The 19025-nt window shown below is 43.8% G+C and overlaps 3 protein-coding genes across 4 annotated transcripts; all 3 read left to right on the top strand.

The window, feature by feature from the left end:
- Positions 1-709: 709 nt before the first annotated feature.
- Positions 710-1553, top strand: LOC138627149 (lymphocyte function-associated antigen 3-like). The gene has a single exon (XM_069709288.1). It carries the CDS (start codon positions 798-800, stop codon positions 1551-1553), a length of 756 nt encoding a protein of 251 aa, XP_069565389.1. The 5' UTR covers positions 710-797.
- Positions 1554-6354: 4801 nt separating this feature from the next.
- On the top strand, positions 6355-7242 carry LOC138627134 (CD48 antigen-like). The gene has a single exon (XM_069709270.1). The coding sequence runs from the start codon at positions 6355-6357 to the stop codon at positions 7240-7242; it is 888 nt and encodes a 295-aa protein (XP_069565371.1).
- Positions 7243-8327: 1085 nt separating this feature from the next.
- On the top strand, positions 8328-17380 carry slc22a15 (solute carrier family 22 member 15). Of its 2 annotated transcripts, XM_069709332.1 has the most exons (13): positions 8328-8458; positions 9555-9692; positions 9784-9916; positions 10009-10173; positions 10271-10400; positions 10929-10989; positions 11582-11748; positions 11897-12037; positions 12343-12428; positions 13224-13332; positions 13438-13510; positions 14881-15039; positions 15809-17380. In XM_069709332.1, the coding sequence occupies exons 1-13, from the start codon at positions 8375-8377 to the stop codon at positions 15851-15853; spliced, it is 1491 nt and encodes a 496-aa protein (XP_069565433.1). In that variant the 5' UTR covers positions 8328-8374; the 3' UTR covers positions 15854-17380. The 2 variants fall into 2 exon arrangements, with proteins under 2 accessions (XP_069565433.1, XP_069565434.1); XM_069709333.1 differs by lacking the exons at positions 13438-13510; positions 15809-17380 and having other exon boundaries at positions 14881-15018.
- The last annotated feature ends 1645 nt before the right edge of the window (positions 17381-19025 follow it).

Genomic DNA, 19025 nt, shown 5'->3' with positions numbered 1-19025 from the left:
AATATAAAGACACAATTTCATGACGTCAGATCGTTTTTCTCCAACAGAAAGTGGATCAAAGGCCGAAGATCTTCCAGGACATGCGCAGTAGCGCGTCCTGCTGTACTATTTGATCTTGACTTTTAAACGTTTGTTTTAATATTTTAAGTACATTTCAATAACTGTACCGAAGCGGGAAAGCTCTCCGGCCTGTGTCGTGTGTAATGTTTGTAGTGGAGAAGCTGAACTCGTCAGAACAACAGGATTTATGATCGTCCGCGTTTTACTTCCGGTTTCCGCCCGCTGTTCCGAGCGTCAGCCTCCCCCCTCCCCCATTCAAACATGGCCGATAGGCCGACGAGAACATTGCCTGTCGAAAACGTAGACTGAACTTTAAAAAGGCGTCATCAAACAGTAAAAGCCCTCTAACCGGAGTGAGTGGTCTTTTCACGGTTCACTTTAATTTCCGTAGCTGACATATGACGTAACATATAATGTTAACAGCTATTTACGTTAACACTCCCGGGAAACGTTAATTATTTTACGTTTCGAAAGAAACAATAAATATCTCCACAACCTAAACTAATTATGATATACTATTAATATAGTGATAATAACTCCGAAAAGTTGTTTATACAACGAGTTACGTATAAAATGTAATACAATTTTAATCGGGCACCGATAAGGACAGCTACGTGGCGCCATCTTGGAGGAAGGCGAGTTTTCTGCGTCTCGAGCTGAAGATCTCCGTTTGTTTGTTATTTGTTTATTTGTTTGTTAAGATCGATATTGTGCCGCTGCGGTGTTGATCTGGAAACATGGAGAGACTCGACGGCGTTTTGCTCCTGACAGCGCTGCTGTTGGCGGGACTGAAGTCGGCCGAAGCCCAAAACACCCCGTCGTACTTCGGCCGCGGCGGTACGTTGGTTCTCCGGCCTGTTCCTGTTCCTGTTCCCGGATCCATCAGCAGCCTCGTGTGGAAACACAACGGCGACCTGGTGGGGGAGTGGTTCGGGTCCTTTGACCCGGACTATTACAGGTCGTTTAAAGGCCGCACAGTCATGAACAAGGTCACCGGAGAGTTGGAAATCAGCAACGTCACCGCGGCTGATAACGGAGTTTATTCAGTGGGCATCAACAACCAGGACCAGAAGGTTCTCTACCAGGCTGAAGAGATCCAGGACGTCCCCCAACCGGAAGTCTTGGTGAGACCTCTGGCCTGCAGCCTGTCCTCCACCAGCTGCACCCTGAGCTGTGATGGAGACACCAAGCAGGCTGGACCTGTCTACTTCTTCTGGAGGAAGGATGGTGGAGAGTGGAAGAAGTCTGAGAAGGATCTGGTCATCAAACAGAAGGACAGCGGTGTTATGAACTTCACCTGCCGAATGGAGAACCCGACCAGCCACAAAGAAAGTAAACCCAAACCCAACCCGCTCTACGATCCGTCACCAGGCCCCGGTCCAGCTGTCATCGTCGTCCCGGTGCTGCTTTTGGCTGCTGCTGGTGGTGTTGGTGGTTTTTGTCTCTGGAAGAAAGGATTCATTCACCGATGGTTCAACAAAACCCCGTTATAACCACGAGGAACCTCGACTCCCACCGATGGACCAAAGGGACGAACCCGTGAAGCGCTGCTTCCACATCTGGCTGCAGCCTTCATCATCCAGCTGTGGTGGTCGACTGCTACGTCCTCGAGTCCATGAGACACGATCGTGTTCTAAGTTGTTGTTGTTGTTGTTGTTGTTGTTGTTACAACAACAACAAAAAGGTTGTTACCTGTGGAGAGAACGACGTCGTCACAGCTTTACTCGAGTAAAAGTACCAAAACATTTAACGTTGTTTTTTAAAGATAAGTTGTAGTAAAGTACTCAAATTAAAACTTCTTTTTTTTTTTCATATTTTTGGAGTCGAAAACTATCGATGCAAAAAAAATGCTGCAAACTACAAATTATTATTTGAACCGATTATTTTCTTTAATTAATTGATTGTTTTTAAGATGAGTTTTTTTTGCCTTTGATCAATTTGATTAAAAAAAAATTAGTCGTAGAAAAAAAGAAGTAAATTTTACGTTTGTACTCGAGTAAAAGTACTCGAGTAAAAGTACTCGAGTACTTTTACTCGAGTACGTGTACTCGTTACGTTCCACCGTTGGCAGCACGCGGACAGAACGCGTCCGACAGATTACAGGAGAGACGAGAACCAAAGTGCTGCACGAAGTTTAAATATATTGTAACGCGAATGTTTGCATCCTTTTAGTTTCAGTTAAAGTTGAGGAAGAAACGTGAAATGAGACATAATCACACAATTTCCTGTTTTTGGCCTTCAAAGATGTCGACCGGTGTTTCGGTCAGTTGCCTTAAATCTCTCATTTCATCGCCATGGACGGTCAGAAAAAAACCAAAGTATTTAAGACATTAAATCAGCATTTTATGGCTTTAAAAAGACAAATCTGTGAAATGAAACGATGCCGAGTGTCTTCTACTGAATGTATGTTTTTAATGTTGTCTGATTTTCTTCTTTTTAATGCGCCTCATTGGCTCTTTTTCTTCTGTCTGCTCACTTTCAAGTTTTGTTGATTAAGATACACGTTTATGCCTTAATTTATATGATATTTATTTTTTTTAATTTACATTTTTTTACACCTATGAACAATTTGTGTAAAACTTCCTTCTTAATAAACCGTCCATCGCCAACACAAACTGTAAAGGTGTCGTTATAATTCATTTAAAGAAAACATCAGGAAAGCGAATGAGGGGAAGAAAAGCGAAGCAGGAAGTGACAGAAAGCGGGAGGGGGCGGGGCTTTAAGGGGGCGTGGTTTGGACTTTAAAGAACACAGCGGGCCAATCGCGAGGCTGCGAGCTGGTCATGAGGCTTCAATCAAGGAAAGGAAGATGGCGACTCAAGAACCATCAAGAAGGAGGAGGCGGAAGCGGCGGGTTCGGTGGGACAATCACTGCTTCGTGCGGCTAAAGCAGAACTTATTATGTTAAAGGAAATTAAATGAAAACCATTTAGAGAAAAGTTACTGTTTAACATCCTTGTTTCCTCTTTTACAGGCCACAAAAACAACCCGGTTAAAAACATGCAGGTAAAAAAAATTCAGTTTCAGTCTCCAACGACCAAAAGAGACAAAATGCAGGTTTGACTTTTGATGAAATTTAAAGCAGAGATTTAAAAGAAAAAAGAAATGCTACTTTACAGCATTTTAATGTTAAAAATGTTCCAAAAGCTTTGCGGCAACATGACTTGTGTTTAACACGGTTTCCACCGGGTCAGAGAATTTAATGGAATATCAGGGAATATTGTTGGCATAAATAAATATAATATTTTCCTTTTTATTGTGTTATTTCACGTGTTTCCTGTGTTGAGTTTTTGGTCTCTTCCTTCATTATTGAGCCCTTCAACATGTTCTGATGTGGGCAGGTATGAACTTTAATTGTAGTAGCACCTTTAAAATTCATATTGCTTATTTTATATTTTAATTCTATCTATGTTTAATTTGATCTGTTTTTTATGCATCTCATTTTTAAATGTTCCTAAAATCTCTTTTTAAGTGGTGCTGTTTTACGTTTCTAAAGAAACAATAAATATTTCCACAAACTAAACAAATTACGATATAGTATAATAATAATAGTGACAGTAACTCAGAGAAGTTGTTTACACTGTACAATCCTTTTTTATGTTTTATTTTGCAGGTCAAATACAGTAGGTGGCGGTAATGCACCTTCCGTTGGCTGCCATCCGCCATCAAACGTAGAAGAAGAAGCATCTCGTCGTTCCCTCAGCAGGAAGGAAGAGGGTGCGGCGAGTTTTCTGCGTCTCGAGCTGAAGCTCTCCGTTTGTTTGTTATTTGTTTATTTGTTTGTTAAGATCGATATTGTGCCGCTGCGGTGTTGATCTGGAAACATGGAGAGACTCGACGGCGTTTTGCTCCTGACAGCGCTGCTGTTGGCGGGACTGAAGTCGGCCGAAGCCCAAAACATCCAGTCGTACTTCGGCCGCGGCGGTACGTTGGTTCTCCGGCCTGTTCCTGTTCCTGTTCCCGGATCCATCAGCAGCCTCGTGTGGAAACACAACGGCGACCTGGTGGGGGAGTGGTTCGAGTCCTTTGACCCGGACTATTACAGGTCGTTTAAAGGCCGCACAGTCATGAACAAGGTCACCGGAGAGTTGGAAATCAGCAACGTCACCGCGGCTGATAACGGAGTTTATTCAGTGGGCATCAACAACCAGGACCAGAAGGTTCTCTACCAGGCTGAAGAGATCCAGGACGTCCCCCAACCGGAAGTCTTGGTGAGACCTCTGGCCTGCAGCCTGTCCTCCACCAGCTGCACCCTGAGCTGTGATGGAGACACCAAGCAGGCTGGACCTGTCTACTTCTTCTGGAGGAAGGATGGTGGAGAGTGGAAGAAGTCTGAGAAGGATCTGGTCATCGAACAGAAGGACAGCGGTGTTATGAACTTCATCTGCCGAATGGAGAACCCGACCAGCCACAAAGAAAGTAAACCCAAACCCAACCCGCTCTACGAGCCACCTCAACCGCCAGGCCCCGGTCCAGCTGTAGTTGCAGCTGTCATCATCGTCCCGCTGCTGCTTTTGGCTGCTGGTGGTTTTTGTCTCTGGAAGAAAGAATTCTTTAACCGATGTTTCAACAAAACCCCCAAAGAACCACAAGAAACCTCGACTCCCACCGATGGACCAAAGGAAACCGCCCCCATGGTCGAAGGGACGAACCAGGAGCTTCCAGAAGGAAAGCCGTGAAGCTCTGCTTCCACATCTGGCTGCGAGCTTTCATCGTCCAGCTGTGGTGGGCGTCGACTGTTACCGTCCTCTGTGTTTTTTAAAAATATCCTGGGATGATGAAACTTTGAGGAGAATAAGGGTCTGAAGACGGGGTGTTTTTTATTTAAAAACTAAAAAAGGTTGTTTCCTGTGGAGAGAAAGACGTCATCACAGCGGTGGAAACGAGGACTCTCAACTTTTACTCGAGTAAAAGTACCTCAAGTACAAGTAAATGGAAAAGTCAGACAAGATTGTGTAAACAACTGAGATTAAGTTGGATCAAGGAAGTCTTGTTAAAGTCATATTACTATAATTACTAAAAAAAATTCTGCAAACTTCCACTTATTTGAACTGATGTTGAATCTGCATATTATCTTTCAATGAATTCATTGTTTTTATGTTTTTTTTTTTTTGTGCCATCAATCAATTTGTTTAAAAAAAAAAAAAAAGTTAATTTGCATGAAAAAGTTGTGACGTACTCGAGTAAAACATCTGACGAATGTTTAAATATATTTTAACGTGAATGTTTGCATCCTTTTTTTTTTTTTTTTTTTACTTTTAAGTTGAGGAAGAGGAATGAAATGAGACATCCGGCTGGAAATGTTCATTATTTGTCATTAATTTGCTGTTTTGCCTTCAAAATGTCGACCTGGGTTTTAATCCGCTGCCTTAAATATCTTATTTTATCCACACTGACTTGAACAAAAGATTTTAAGAAATGAAATCGGAGCATTTTAGCATTTGTCCATGAAATCCAAATCATTGTTGATGAACTTAAAGAACCGATTTCATCACCTGTTGTGAACTTTATACAAACATCATGCTGTTTTTGTGGCAAGTCAGGAAAATGAAATATCTTCTATTATGTGTCTTCTGCTGAATTTAATGTTAACCGATTGTGCTCTTTTTTATAATGTGCCTCCTTCTGTGACATGTTTAGATTTTAGGTCCTTTTTTCTTCTGTCCAATCTTAATTTATATTCGTTAGCTTTTAAAAAAAACACCTAAAAAACAGTTGGTGTAAATTGTGACTTCATAATAAAACATCCATCTCCAACACAGACTGTAAATGTGTCATTATAATTCATAAAAAAGAAGAAAACATCAGGAAATGAATGAACGCAGGGGAAGAAAAGCGAAGCTGGAGGTGAGATAGATGATGATATTTGTCGTATGTACGGTTTAAATAACAAGTTGTGGTATTTAGTGTTTATCAGAGAGAAAATGTCAATTTATTTATTTGAATTTTTAAAATGATGATAGTCTATTAATACAATAAGGTTTAGTATTAGTGTATTATAACATGACAGTAATCATATGAGTAAATAGATTTGGTTCCATATTTCTTGTCCTATTTCAAAGTTCTTGAAAACACGAGCTCTTTTATTTTGAAAATTGACCAGATTCTTTTGTGCTGTTTCTCTCACTTCCTGTCGGTTGACCTGCTTGCGTGCAGCTTTACGTGGCTTAAGATCTGGGACCGCCAGTGGATGTGGGGGGCGTGGTTTGTGGGGGGCGTGGTCAAACGTGGGCGGGCTTACAGGCGCCGCAGGCCTCAGTCGGACCACATCGCAGAGAAGAAGTCGCAGCTGACATGAAGATCGACGTTCTGCCGGTTCTGTTCTATCCCGCGGACATGCAGAGACCGGGCGGCGTCTTGCTGCTGGCGGCGCTGACGTTGGCGCTCGTTAACTCGGCCGCGGCCAAAAACAAACTGTGGTACTTCAAGCTGGGCGGCAGGATGGTGCTGCTGCCGGCGCCCGTCGCGGCGCCCGTGAGCAGCATCGTGTGGAAGCACAACGACGACCTGGTGGCCGAGTGGATCGACGGATCCTTGGAGTTGGAGTATTACAGCTCCTTCAGGGGCCGAGCGCTCCTGGACACGACCAGCGGCGTGCTGCAAATTAACAACGTGGCCGCGGCTGACAGCGGAAATTACTCGGTGGAGATCAACAACAAGGTGCAGAGCGAACGTCAAGAGGCTTTAGTGATCAGGGAAGTTCCCAAACCAGAAGTAATCCTGCGGCCGGTGGAGTGCAGCCAGGACTCCTCTAATTGCACCCTGATCTGCGCCGGACACACCGAGGACGCTCGACCCGTCACCTTCTTCTGGAGGCACGACGCCGGCGAGTGGAGGAAGTCCGAGAGGAGCGTCGTCGTCCGCAACGAGGAGACGCAGAGCGTTCGGACCTTCGCCTGCCGGATGAAGAACCCGGTGAGCAACGAGGAGAGCGAACCCAAACCCAACGTGTTCTTCAGGCAGCCGTCGCCGGCCGAGATGGCCGCGTACGCCGTCGTCCCGCTGGCGGCCGGGATCGTCGGGGTCGCGCTCTGGAAGACCGCCTTTGGCGAAGGAGGCGACACCGGGACAGGGACCGCCGTCGACGGGCCGGAAGCTTCGACTCCCAAAGAGGTTACGAAGAAAGCCAACGACGCCAAACCCAACGAGAAGAAGCACGCCGGCCTGAAGGAAAACCCGTGAAGCTGCAGGAGCTCTTCTTCTTCTTCTTCTTCTTCTTCTTCTTCTTCTTCTTCTGCTTCTTCTTCTTCTGCTTCTTCTTCTTCTTCTTCTTCTTCTTCTTCTTCTTCTTCTTCTTCTTCTTCTTCTTCTGCTTCTTCTTCTTCTTCTTCTTCTTCTTCTTCTTCTTCTTCTTCTTCTGCTTCTTCTGCTTCTTCTGCTTCTTCTTCTTTTTCAGTCCGCGGCGCCAGCGAGTGCTCAAAACAGAAACTCCTGGAGGGAACTTCTTCAAATTTGTTACAAATGTCGGTTCAGCAATTAACCTTTTCAATTTTTGAAGGTTAAAGCTTAAAGCTCAAGGTCATTTTGACTTCTTGTCAAACAAAACCACATCTATCCTATTTTTTTGAAGGTGATGCCTCAAGAACACCTTTATAGACCTTATTTGGCATAAACATTCACTTGGACTTGATGATAAACTGGTAAGACTTTGGGGGTCAAAGGCCAAAGATCAATGTCAGTGTGAGTTCAATATCCACATAGAAATGCATGTAAACTACAACATCACTGGTTAGCGGAGGCATACAACTACTAGGTGGTAATTCTTGTTTTGACTGTGGATGAATCTGCTTATTATTTTTTTTATTCATTCATTATTTGACTATTAAAATAGCTGCCGATTAACTAAATGAGTGACCAAAAATCCCAAGTCAGAAGGATGAAAAGATGTTCAACGCCAACTCGTGTCGCAGCTTTCGTCCCATCTGCTGCATGTATGTTTTTAAAGTCATCGAACTATCCTCTTTTTCATGCACTTCTCTTCTCATGTGTGTTTTTAGCTTTTACAAATATTTAATATTGTCACTATAAAGATTTCCTGATTAAGATAAAGTTTTTCTGTCTTAATTTATAATAGTTTATAGTTTAATTTTTATACTTATGAACTGTTTTTTGTGAAGTGCCTTCAGAATAAATCTGCCATTGCTACACAGACTGTAGATGTGTCGTTATAATCCATTAAAAACCCATCAGGAGGAAATAGACGCAGGAAAAGAAGCGAAGCCGGAAGTCAGGAGGGAGGGGGGGGATTCATCTCGCTTGCGTCACCTTGCTCTTTGGCTGTGATGCTAACCCAGAGCTACACACCCGACCTGGGATGGATTTAGAAGAAGCTTTTAAAACTGTCGGCGAGTTTGGACCCTACCAGAAGCGAGCGGTGGCCGTTCTCGTCCTGACACAGGTCAGTGGATGTGAAAATACAGATTTTATACACGAGAAACCGGAACCACGGGAAGTGTCCGTGCAGAACCGACGCAGCCGTAACGCTACGTGGCTCTCTGACGCTGTCGGAGGGATTTTTAAGCGTTTTACTGTGGATGTCCTCAAAATAACCCACTAACGAACTGAATCCAATCACTTCTCATTAGCAGGTCAATGGGGAAGTATTATAACGTTGTAGCTCTAACTTCGTGCCTACATTTGAGCTCGGCACAAGTGCAGCAAGTGCGTTTTTCCGGGGGTGAGAGCTCTTCACACCAGACTTCTTTCAAAAATATCGACATTGATGTTGTTTTGTCTGTCGGAGAGCTTATAAATAGCAGCAGCTCATAACTTTACATTTCACATATGTGCGTGAGCTGATCTTTAATTCGGCTCAACATACAAAGCTTTCTTTAAACTTGAATTAACCGTATTCCATCTTTTTATTCCAACATTAAAACCAGCATCCCACGCGCCGACCCAGCGCCTCTTAACACGAACACCAAACGTCTATTTCTTACATTTATTGAAAGAAAAATAGCTCATAAACGTGTCCAACTAACGCCGAATTTACCGGAGCAGCCTACGTATCTTTAAATCCTTTTAAGTAATTTTCAACGTTGCATGTATTGTCACGTAAAACAAATTTAAACGTAAACGTCCACATCTTTAAATGAATTCTGGCAAAGTTTACTGTGTGGTTCAAGGTCAGCCTCCCTCCCCTCCATGAGTATGATAAAATGTACATTTTTGTATTTAAAAAAAAAAATAATGTTAGAAGTGGAATTACAAATCAGAGGAGTCTCACTCTGGGCTGCACCAACATGCACCTACAGGTTCTCAAAACATTTGTAATTATTAGAAGAGGGAATCAGCTCCAGCATGTTTATGACTTTTAATACCGAAGTCTCACAAATCAGCTGTTTAACAATGCTGCAAACTCTCCTGGAACGGCTTCTTCTGTGTTTTTTTTCTGTCCTGAGTTGGTCTAAAGGCTTTTAATTTGAAAACCCTGACAGGAATGAAGATTTGAGGAATTACTGAATTAATTTCTCGTCTAATTTGGTGTGTTTCAGGTGTACATGGCCTGTCAGTCCATGCTGATCGTCTTGGTCGGAGCAACAGCGGACTTCCGGACGGAGCAGCAGGACGGCGTCCCGTCCAGCCAGCAACGCGTCATCTTTACGGAGGACGTGGACTCCATCGTGACCGAGGTGAGCGGGCTTTTGAGCGGTTTGGCTTTTCACGCTCGGGTCGTGTTTTCGTGACCCCCGAAATGAGCTCCTGTAACTTTGTGTTCCTCAGTGGTTCCTCATCAAGGAGCAGGCCTACAAGGTCAGCCTCGCCGGGTCGCTCTTCTTCGCCGGGCTGCTGGTCGGGAACGTCGTGTTCGGACCCCTCTCGGACAAGATCGGGAGGAGACCGGTCTACCTGACGGGTGAGGACGGACTCAGTCGAGTCGATGTTTTATTTCAGACGATACCAAACTTACTTTTTTTTTTTTTTTTTTAAACGTGTCTCTCGTCCCAGGTCTGTTTTTCGAGGTGGTCTTCGGGTACGTGACGGCCTTGGCGCCCACCTACGAGGTCTTCGCCGCGTCCCGTCTCCTGGTGGGGTTGATGAACGGCGGCATTGGCCTCGTCTGCTTCGTCCTCACTCAGGAGTACGTGGGCCGGTCCTACTGGGCCATGACCGGTACGGAAACACTCCAATTCATAGAATACCTGCTGACAAAGATCACGGAAAGTTTATTTTAACTTGAGTAAAAGGACGTGCGTGAACGTGTCTGCAGGGACGCTGACCAGCATGTCGTTCGCCGTCGGCATCGCCCTGTTCGGCGCGCTGGGCTACTTCATCCGGTCGTGGAGGAACCTGGCCATGGCGGCCAACTCCTCCGGAGTCTTCTTCTTCCTGCTGTCTGTGTGAGTATAAATAAAAAAAATACACATATTAAATATCATCTTTATATTGATCAGCAGCAGTTTTAAATGAATCTGAACATTTCTCAATCTGTAAATGGTTTTTTTAAGATATTGGTAGTTTTTTTTTTTTTAATTTCCCATCCTAAACCCACAGACTGGATATAAAAAGTGTTCGTAGCTTCCAGGTCTGAAAAAATTAGGCAGAAGTGCTTAAAGCTGCAATACCAGCGAGTGCCACTAGAGGTCGGCTCCAAAAAGCCTCCGGCTCCATAGATTCCCATTCAACTTCTCTCATCAAATCCAAAGTGAATAAAATGTGTCCATCAGTTATCTCGGTGTTGTTAGCTAAAGTCACTCCTTCTTATTAGTTTTCTGGAGGTCCATCTGAAAATAATCCCTCATTCATTAGAAAAGAAGATTCAAAAAGACCTGTGCTCTCTCTTTTTCTAGTCTAGTTCATCCATATCTATATTTATATTTTTATCTATATGTATATCAGTAACGTCTCCTCTCCTTGCCGTCCTCCAGAACTCTTCCAGAGTCTCCTCGTTGGTTTTACTCTCAGGGACAGACGGAGCGAGCCGAGGAGGTAAAATATATTGAATATATATAGAAAGTTTGATATCAAACAGACAGGAAACAGCTGTTCTCAGGTTACAGACTGATGAAATATTCTCTCGGTGTTAGAGGCATGTTTGATTATTACATTCAGGCCTGTAATAAAAAAAAAAAAAGGTTTAAATAAACACATGGAAGATGAAACCTCTTGAGAAATTAACCACATATCTTACATCTCAGAATTTGTCCTTTTAAAGACACTTGCATATCAAAATGTTCAGGATAATCTCATTTACAACGATAATGAAGAGTAAATAGAAAATATGTTCCTCATGCAGAAAAATTAAAGTGTGAAAGTGTTCAGATATTTACTGAAAACATCCCTTTATAAATGTGGACGGATTGTTTTTGGGGCTTTTTTATTTAATTGTCTTTATTATGTGACTACATATTTCAAACAACCCTGTGGACTTATTCTGGACATCACATCATTGAAACGTTGGATAGATGAAATAACGTTTATTAAATGACTCATTTCAGCGTCAGAATTTGATCCGTTTGGAAAGTTGGAGAAAAGCTGCGTGATGTCATGATTTTTTTTCTGTTTGTTCGGACCCTTTCAGGTTCTGCGCTACATGGCGCTGAGGAACGGCAACGCCGCCAACCGCCTCGCGCTGCGGCGGGTCGGTGCCGCCAGAGCCGGTAACCACGGCAACAGGGCCGCGGGCGTCCTGCAGCTGGCGATCCATCCGGTCCTCCGCATGCGGACCGTGGTGCTCATGTACGTCTGGTGAGTGTCGGCGGGCGGAAACACAGAAACTCCTCTAAAGTAATCTGGATACCTGATCTGAGTGTGTGTGTGTGTGTGTGTGTGTGTGTGTGTGTGTGTGTGCGTGTGTGTGTGTGTGTGTGTGTGTGTGTGTGTGTGTGTGTGTCAGGTATGCGTGCAGCCTGGTGTACTACGGTCTGACTCTCGGTGCCAGTGAGACGTCCGGTAGTCGTTACGTTAACGTCGCCATGTACGGTCTGGTGGAGCTGCCGGCGTACCCGCTCTGCATGTACTTCATCAACAAGCACTGGTGAGACACACACACACACACACACACACACACACACACACACACACACGCACACACACGCACGCACGCACGCACACACACACACACACACACACACACACACACACACACACACACACACACACACACGCACGCACACACGTGCTGTTGTGTGTCTCGTTGTGCAGATGTTGTGTGTCTCGTTGTGCAGATGTTGTGTGTCTCGTTGTGCAGATGTTGTGTGTCTCGTTGTGCAGATGTTGTGTGTCTCGTTGTGCAGATGTTGTGTGTCTCGTTGTGCAGATGTTGTGTGTCTCGTTGTGCAGGGCCGGCAGGAGGAAAAGCATGGCCGGCTTCCTGGGTCTCGCTGGCGCCGCCTGTTTCTGCACCATGTTGATCCCTGAAAACACAGGTGGGTCCTTCACACCTGACATATGAGCCAATAAAAGACACCTGCACACACAAACTATGGTTTCACACTGGTTTAGGACGGATTTTTGATTTGTGTTGGACTGATTTAAACTGTTATTAAACGGGTCTTTAATTGGATTTATGACTTGTTTTGGGCTGATTTGAGTTGTTTTTCCTGGATGTTTGCCTTCATGAGCAGCTGCAGGAAAAATAAAATGCTGACTTGAGTGATTGTTGACAAGCGGGAAGATAAAATCACTCAGGAAACAAATTCAATAACAGCAGATAGAAAAGTCCTGCTGGGAGAATATTACAGTTTGATCACATTTAAACTAAAAAAACATCCGATCTCCTGACTTTAATGTCTGGAAGAGATGTTTTTTTTTTTTAAGTCCACGATATTCCGGAGATTCCAGGAACGCTGCGATACTCGACGCTGAGCAGCAAAAGCCGGTTGACGTGCCGCCGACGTAGACGTCTGATCTCATATTGGATTCATTTGGTAACCTGAACGAACCCGGGAGGAGATTAAGAGCAGTTGTGCAATGGAGGAGATAATCAGACCAGCTGCTATAAAAACGTCTTCAGAGGGAAAACGATCAGGAATTGAGACTTGACAGAAATTCGGTGAGATCGCCTCCGATTTAAACACACCGTGGTGGTTTTGTAGCCGACCTCAGAGATCTGCTGCACAGCCTTTCTATTTCCCTCCACACACTCTTTTACAAACTTTTATTGTGAAGTCTACATTGGTCACGAACTTCTGTTTCATAAACGGCCTGTGGTTTGTTTGCAGGGACGTTGCTGAGCATCACTTCTCTGGCTCTGCTGGGGAAACTGATGGTCAGCGCTGCGTTCAACATCGCGTACGTCTACACGTCTGAACTTTACCCGACGGTCATCAGGTGAGATCACTTATTCCCTCTTTTCTGTGGTTTTTCTTTTCTTTTTTTTTTTATCTGCACGTTTAAACGAAGATACACATATATATATTTTTGCATGTGTTTTAGAAACGCTGGTTTGGGAGTTTGCTCCATGTCGTGCCGAGTCGGAGGAATCCTCGCGCCGTTTGTTCCCTCCATGGTGAGGCTGTGAGCGTTTAACACAAACAACTCTTTCTCCCGCCGAAGCCAAAAAACAGGAAGTGCTTTCAGCTCATTCTCTGTTTAACGGCCTTCAACGGTCACTCGGTGCTCCGTGGCTTCATCCCAACACTGGCACACTTTGAGATGCGTTCGCTGTGAGGACTTTGAGTCCACGTTCCTTCCGACTTCCCCGAGGAGATTTCCCACAGTTCATAGCGACGTCGGTGACATAAAAACAAAACGTGAACATACCGAGCTCATCGGTTTATTTATAAGCACGTTTGTAGGAAGTTGTTTTGTATTCAGAGTCAAACGTCTGATTTGGATCCACTCGTGTTGATGCCTTTTTCTTAAATCCTGGTTTTTATTCCCACAAAGATGGTCTTTGTTTACGCTTGTGAAAAACCATCGATGTTACCGTGGCAACAGAGTAGAAGTAAACACACTTAAGCCGACGGATGAAGATCATCTCCTGACAGGCTTTTGTGCTACTTAATTAAACACGACTTGACTTTTCACCTCCAGTGACCTCCCGGTGAGCAGCAGGTGGAGCTTGAACGTTGTAACAGTGACCCCTAGTGGTGGTTCAGGAAACTGCAGGAGCAGTAGAAACTGTTGGGGGAGCTGAAACCGGCCATGCTAAGGGGAAATTTCAATGGGATAGTTAACCCATCCAAAAATAAATTTAAACAAATTGACACGTGTCAGCCGTCAGGGGGCGCTAAAATAAAGATCAATGTTACGTTTTGTTGAATAACCACAAGTTCTGTTTTTTTTAATTCATGGAGGTTTTAATTTGTATGTTCTTAGATCATCTGGTGTTTATTTTTCAGGAATAAAAGTGCACTGGTTCATCACCTTTCTGAATCAATAAAATTCACATCACTCATTTTATACAGTTTACACTCTGTTTATATATAAGCAAGTAAAGTTGATTTAATATTTAATTAAATATAGCACCTTTCCAGAAATAACAGAAGAAATGTAACAATATAATAATATGCAATAAAATGCGTGATAGATAGAAGTTCTAAAATAAACCTAATATGTAAACTTAAGTCTCAGGAGCCAAATTTTAAATATTCAAACGATCAGTGCTCATAGTCTGTGTTTATCGTGTGTGTTTATCGTGTGTGTGTGTGTGTGTGTGTTGTGTGTGTGTTTATTGTGTGTGTGTGTGTGTGTGTGTGTTGTGTGTGTGTTTATCGTGTGTGTGTGTGTGTGTGTGTTGTGTGTGTGTTTATTGTGTGTGTGTGTGTGTGTGTGTTGTGTGTGTGTGTGTGTGTTTATTGTGTGTGTGTGTTTGTGTGTGTGTGTGTGTTGTGTGTGTGTGTGTTTATCGTGTGTGTGTGTGTGTGTGCGTTGCAGCGGGCCGTCCACGCCTCCATGCCCTTCACCGTGTTCTGCCTGAGCGGCCTCTCTGCAGGCTGTCTGGGCCTCCTGCTGCCAGAAACCCTCAACAGACCTGCAGCCGAGACGCTGGAGGAGCTGAGCAGCCCGACACACGGCCGGGTCCTGGAGAGCAAGGTGACACCACAACACCACAACAACAACACCACCACAATAACACCAACACCACAACAACAACAACAACAACACCACCACAACACCACAACAACAACACCATAACACAACAACAACAACAACACCACCACAACACCATAACACAACAACAACAACACCACAACAACAACAGCACCACAACAGCAACACCACAATAACACCACAACAATACCACAACAACACCACAACAACAACACCATCACAACAACAACAACACCACCACACAACAACACCACCACACAACAACATGACTACACAACAACACCACAACACAACAGCAGCACAGATAAAGAAACTCACAACAGAACAGCTGCACCGTCCCACTGACAGATGTTGACCACGTGCAGAAATTCAACTTGAGTTTGAAATAAAAATATATAAAACATGCATTAAACACATTAAAGGGAAAGAAGCTTTGTAGCAGATGGATTTATTTTCATTCTCAAAGCACATTTTTGTTGAATTATCAATATTCATGTTGACGGGACTTGTTGCTTAAAATGTCTCCCTCCTTTTTTCCGTAGCAACAGGTTCAGCCGTCTCCGTCCACACAGATTATGTCCAAACTACGAACAGTTTTGTCCCATTAAAGCTGTTGTTTATTGAAGGTTTAATAACCGACTCGAGGTTTTCTGTCGCCGTCACTTCAGATTAAAGCAGCTCGGCTCATCACAGAGAAGAAATGAGCAGCGCTGTGTTTCCAGCCTTTATCCTTTCTTCTTCTCGTCCTCAGGCTCTTCTGTGCGAAGATGAAGAGTGGAAGTCGAACACCAAATGAAGCCTTTCGTCCTCGTCTTCATCGCCGCACCTCGTTCCTCGTGGGAACCGCCTCCTCCAAAACGGTGAACTCGTTCCTTTAAAGAACCCGACGGGCCGATCGCTGAATGTTCACCGGTGCCGCGGGAGGAAAGCGACTGTTTTAATTCTACAGGAAACGGTCGATCCGCCGCCTTAATTTCATTTCCTGTCACAGTGTTTGTGCCTTCGTTGACTTTCACTACATTCCAGAGACATTACAGAAAACCTTTATTTTGAAAGGTCAGCCAAAAACAGGAACACGCACGCGCTCAGTTTAAAGCTGCTAATGTTCCTCCAGTTTACATTCTTTGGACCAAACGTCCAAAGCCGTCGGGAACCGCTGATGACGGCTTGAACGATGACGCAACAGCATGTCTGTCGTGTCGGGGGAGGAGCCACGGACGGAGACGGAAAAAGCACGTTGAATCAGATTTGTTTAGTTTTATAATGATCTTCAGATGAATCCTGCAGATTCCATGAATCAAGTATCGTCCAGGTTTGAGAAATAGGATACGCCAAATACGCCTCCTCTTATTTATGTAAGAGGTCTCCAATAGAAAGTTAAATCATGATAAGACTGACAATTATGACGAGATAAAAACTATAAATATAAGAAATACAGCAGTAAAAGTGTAATTATTTGATCTGCTGTAGTGCTATTAATAACCAATAAATGGGTCACGTCAGTGAAGTTAAACTTTATATTTTTTTAGACCGTGAAGGGAAACTTGAGTGTTTCTGTGACTGTGGGTTCGCTTCACTTCAACTTTTTATCTCGAAGCAAATCTGCAGTCGACATTAATGTCTGTAAAAAGAGGAAAAAGCTTTGCAGCAGAAACATTCTTGATTCATTAAGCCGAGACTCGGCAGCTCTTTTTGCACTGCCTGACAACAAAAAAGGATTTTACCAAACCTCCCCATCCCAAAATACTTCAATATAAGGGAGACTTTCCAGCACGCAACAAGCTTCCTGCCTCCTGTGCCTTTACATGTAACCTTTAACTGTCCTTGGATATCACTGATGTACTTACAGATGTTTTGTATATGCTGGTATTTTTTTACTGTATCATATCGTTCCACTGTAGATAAACTGTATGTACAGCAACGTCTTTAAACCTAAAATTATTTATGTTAAAGGCAGTAAACGTGTGAAAACTTCCTCTTATCTTCACATTGTCTCATTTTGTAGGCAGGAAATGTTTTGTTGGGTTTCAACAAATATTTTGTGTGTTATGTTTCCAAACTGAGGCCCCGTGAAGATCTTCACAACCATCGGTGTTCAGACTCTTGACTTGGATCACACTGGTATGAAAGGTGTGCTGAAAAGTGTCGGTGTGGATCTGCTGTGGCAGGAAGGTGGAAACATGAAGTGGGACAACCTGTGGTCATCACCGTCCATCCAACCTGCTGTACCCTGAACAGGGTGACGGGAGGCTGCAGCCCAACCAGACACTAAACAAACACAAAGACACACTAAACAAACACAAAGACACACTAAACAAACACAAAGACACACTCAACAAAGACACACTAAACAAACACAAAGACACACTAAACAAACACAAAGACGAAATGTGTACAAAGTGTTTGTATCTGACTTCTTTTGCGTAACAGATGTTGTTTCCGAGGCTCGTAGCAGACACTGAGATTGAGGTCGTTGTGGGAGGGTTACGCTTCAGGTTCGGTCCAGTATCGTCGACTGACGGTGAGATGTGATCAACGCTCACAATAAAAGAGGAAGAACACGAGAGCTCAGTGTCCTTCTGCCGCTGCGGTGTTGATCTGGAAACATGGAGAGACTCGACGGCGTTTTGCTCCTGACAGCGCTGCTGTTGGCGGGACTGAAGTCGGCCGAAGCCCAAAACATCCCGTCGTACTTCGGCCGCGGCGGTACGTTGGTTCTCCGGCCTGTTCCTGTTCCTGTTCCCGGATCCATCAGCAGCCTCGTGTGGAAACACAACGGCGACCTGGTGGGGGAGTGGTTCGGGTCCTCTGACCCGGACTATTACAGGTCGTTTAAAGGCCGCACAGTCATGAACAAGGTCACCGGAGAGTTGGAAATCAGCAACGTCACCGCGGCTGATAACGGAGTTTATTCAGTGGGCATCAACAACCAGGACCAGAAGGTTCTCTACCAGGCTGAAGAGATCCAGGACGTCCCCCAACCGGAAGTCTTGGTGAGACCTCTGGCCTGCAGCCTGTCCTCCATCATCTGCACGCTGAGCTGTGATGGACACTGAGCAGGCTGGACCCGTCCACTTCTTCTGGAGGAAGGATGATGGAGAGTGGAAGGAGTCTGAGAAGGATCTGGTCATCAAACAGAAGGACAGCGGTGTTATGAACTTCACCTGCCGAATGAAGAACCCGACCAGCCACAAAGAAAGTGAACCCAAACCCAACCCGCTCTACGATCCGCCAATCTTCTGGCCCTACAAATGAAGGACGAGAATCTATCGACTCCCAACTAGGAAACAGAGGAAGCTGACGACACCCATGAAGCTGTGAAGCTCTTCTTCCACATCCGGCTGCCATCTTTTATCAGAAGGCGCATTTGTTGTAGATTTAATTGTAAATGGGTCAAACTGTCAAATTTGCTGAAAAAAAAAATCAATTGACACTTAATAATCAATATTGACACAGTGGAAATATATTTTATGGAAGCTTTTTGCAATTTTGATAAAAATGTTAATATCGTAAAAAGTGAAAGGGTCTGAATACTTTCTGAAGCCTGACTTTTAGCAATAATAATAGAATCAAAATCACAGTATTTCAGGGCTAATTCATTTTAAATAGTTTTTTTTTTAAAGTAACTATTGTACTTAAACTTAAGTTTGTTGCTATTCCAGACGTTTTATTAACTATAGAAAGCATATATAATCATCCTCCATTATGTGATGCATGTTTTAATAGATTAAACTTCCTTTTGCATTTGTACAGTACAGTTGTATTAATACATTTTGCTAATAATACTTATGTGCTTGAATTTAAATAAAAATGTTGAAGTTTTGACATTTTTGTTTGAATAAACAATCTGATAATTCCGCTGCCTTTTTGTTTTTAATCAACGGGGTCCTTTGTGCAGTTACACATCGTGACCGTTAGGTGTCACTGTGAACCCTCCAGCGAATCAAAACACAGCGAAGCTGAGTTGA

The sequence above is a fragment of the Brachyistius frenatus genome, unplaced genomic scaffold, assembly GCF_029030835.1.
Source record: "Brachyistius frenatus isolate BFR_SWC_R1_liver_20210118 unplaced genomic scaffold, ASM2903083v1 Contig_82, whole genome shotgun sequence".
In the NCBI taxonomy this organism is placed as follows: Eukaryota; Metazoa; Chordata; class Actinopteri; family Embiotocidae; genus Brachyistius; species Brachyistius frenatus.
This window is presented reverse-complemented; position numbering and strand designations above follow the sequence as displayed.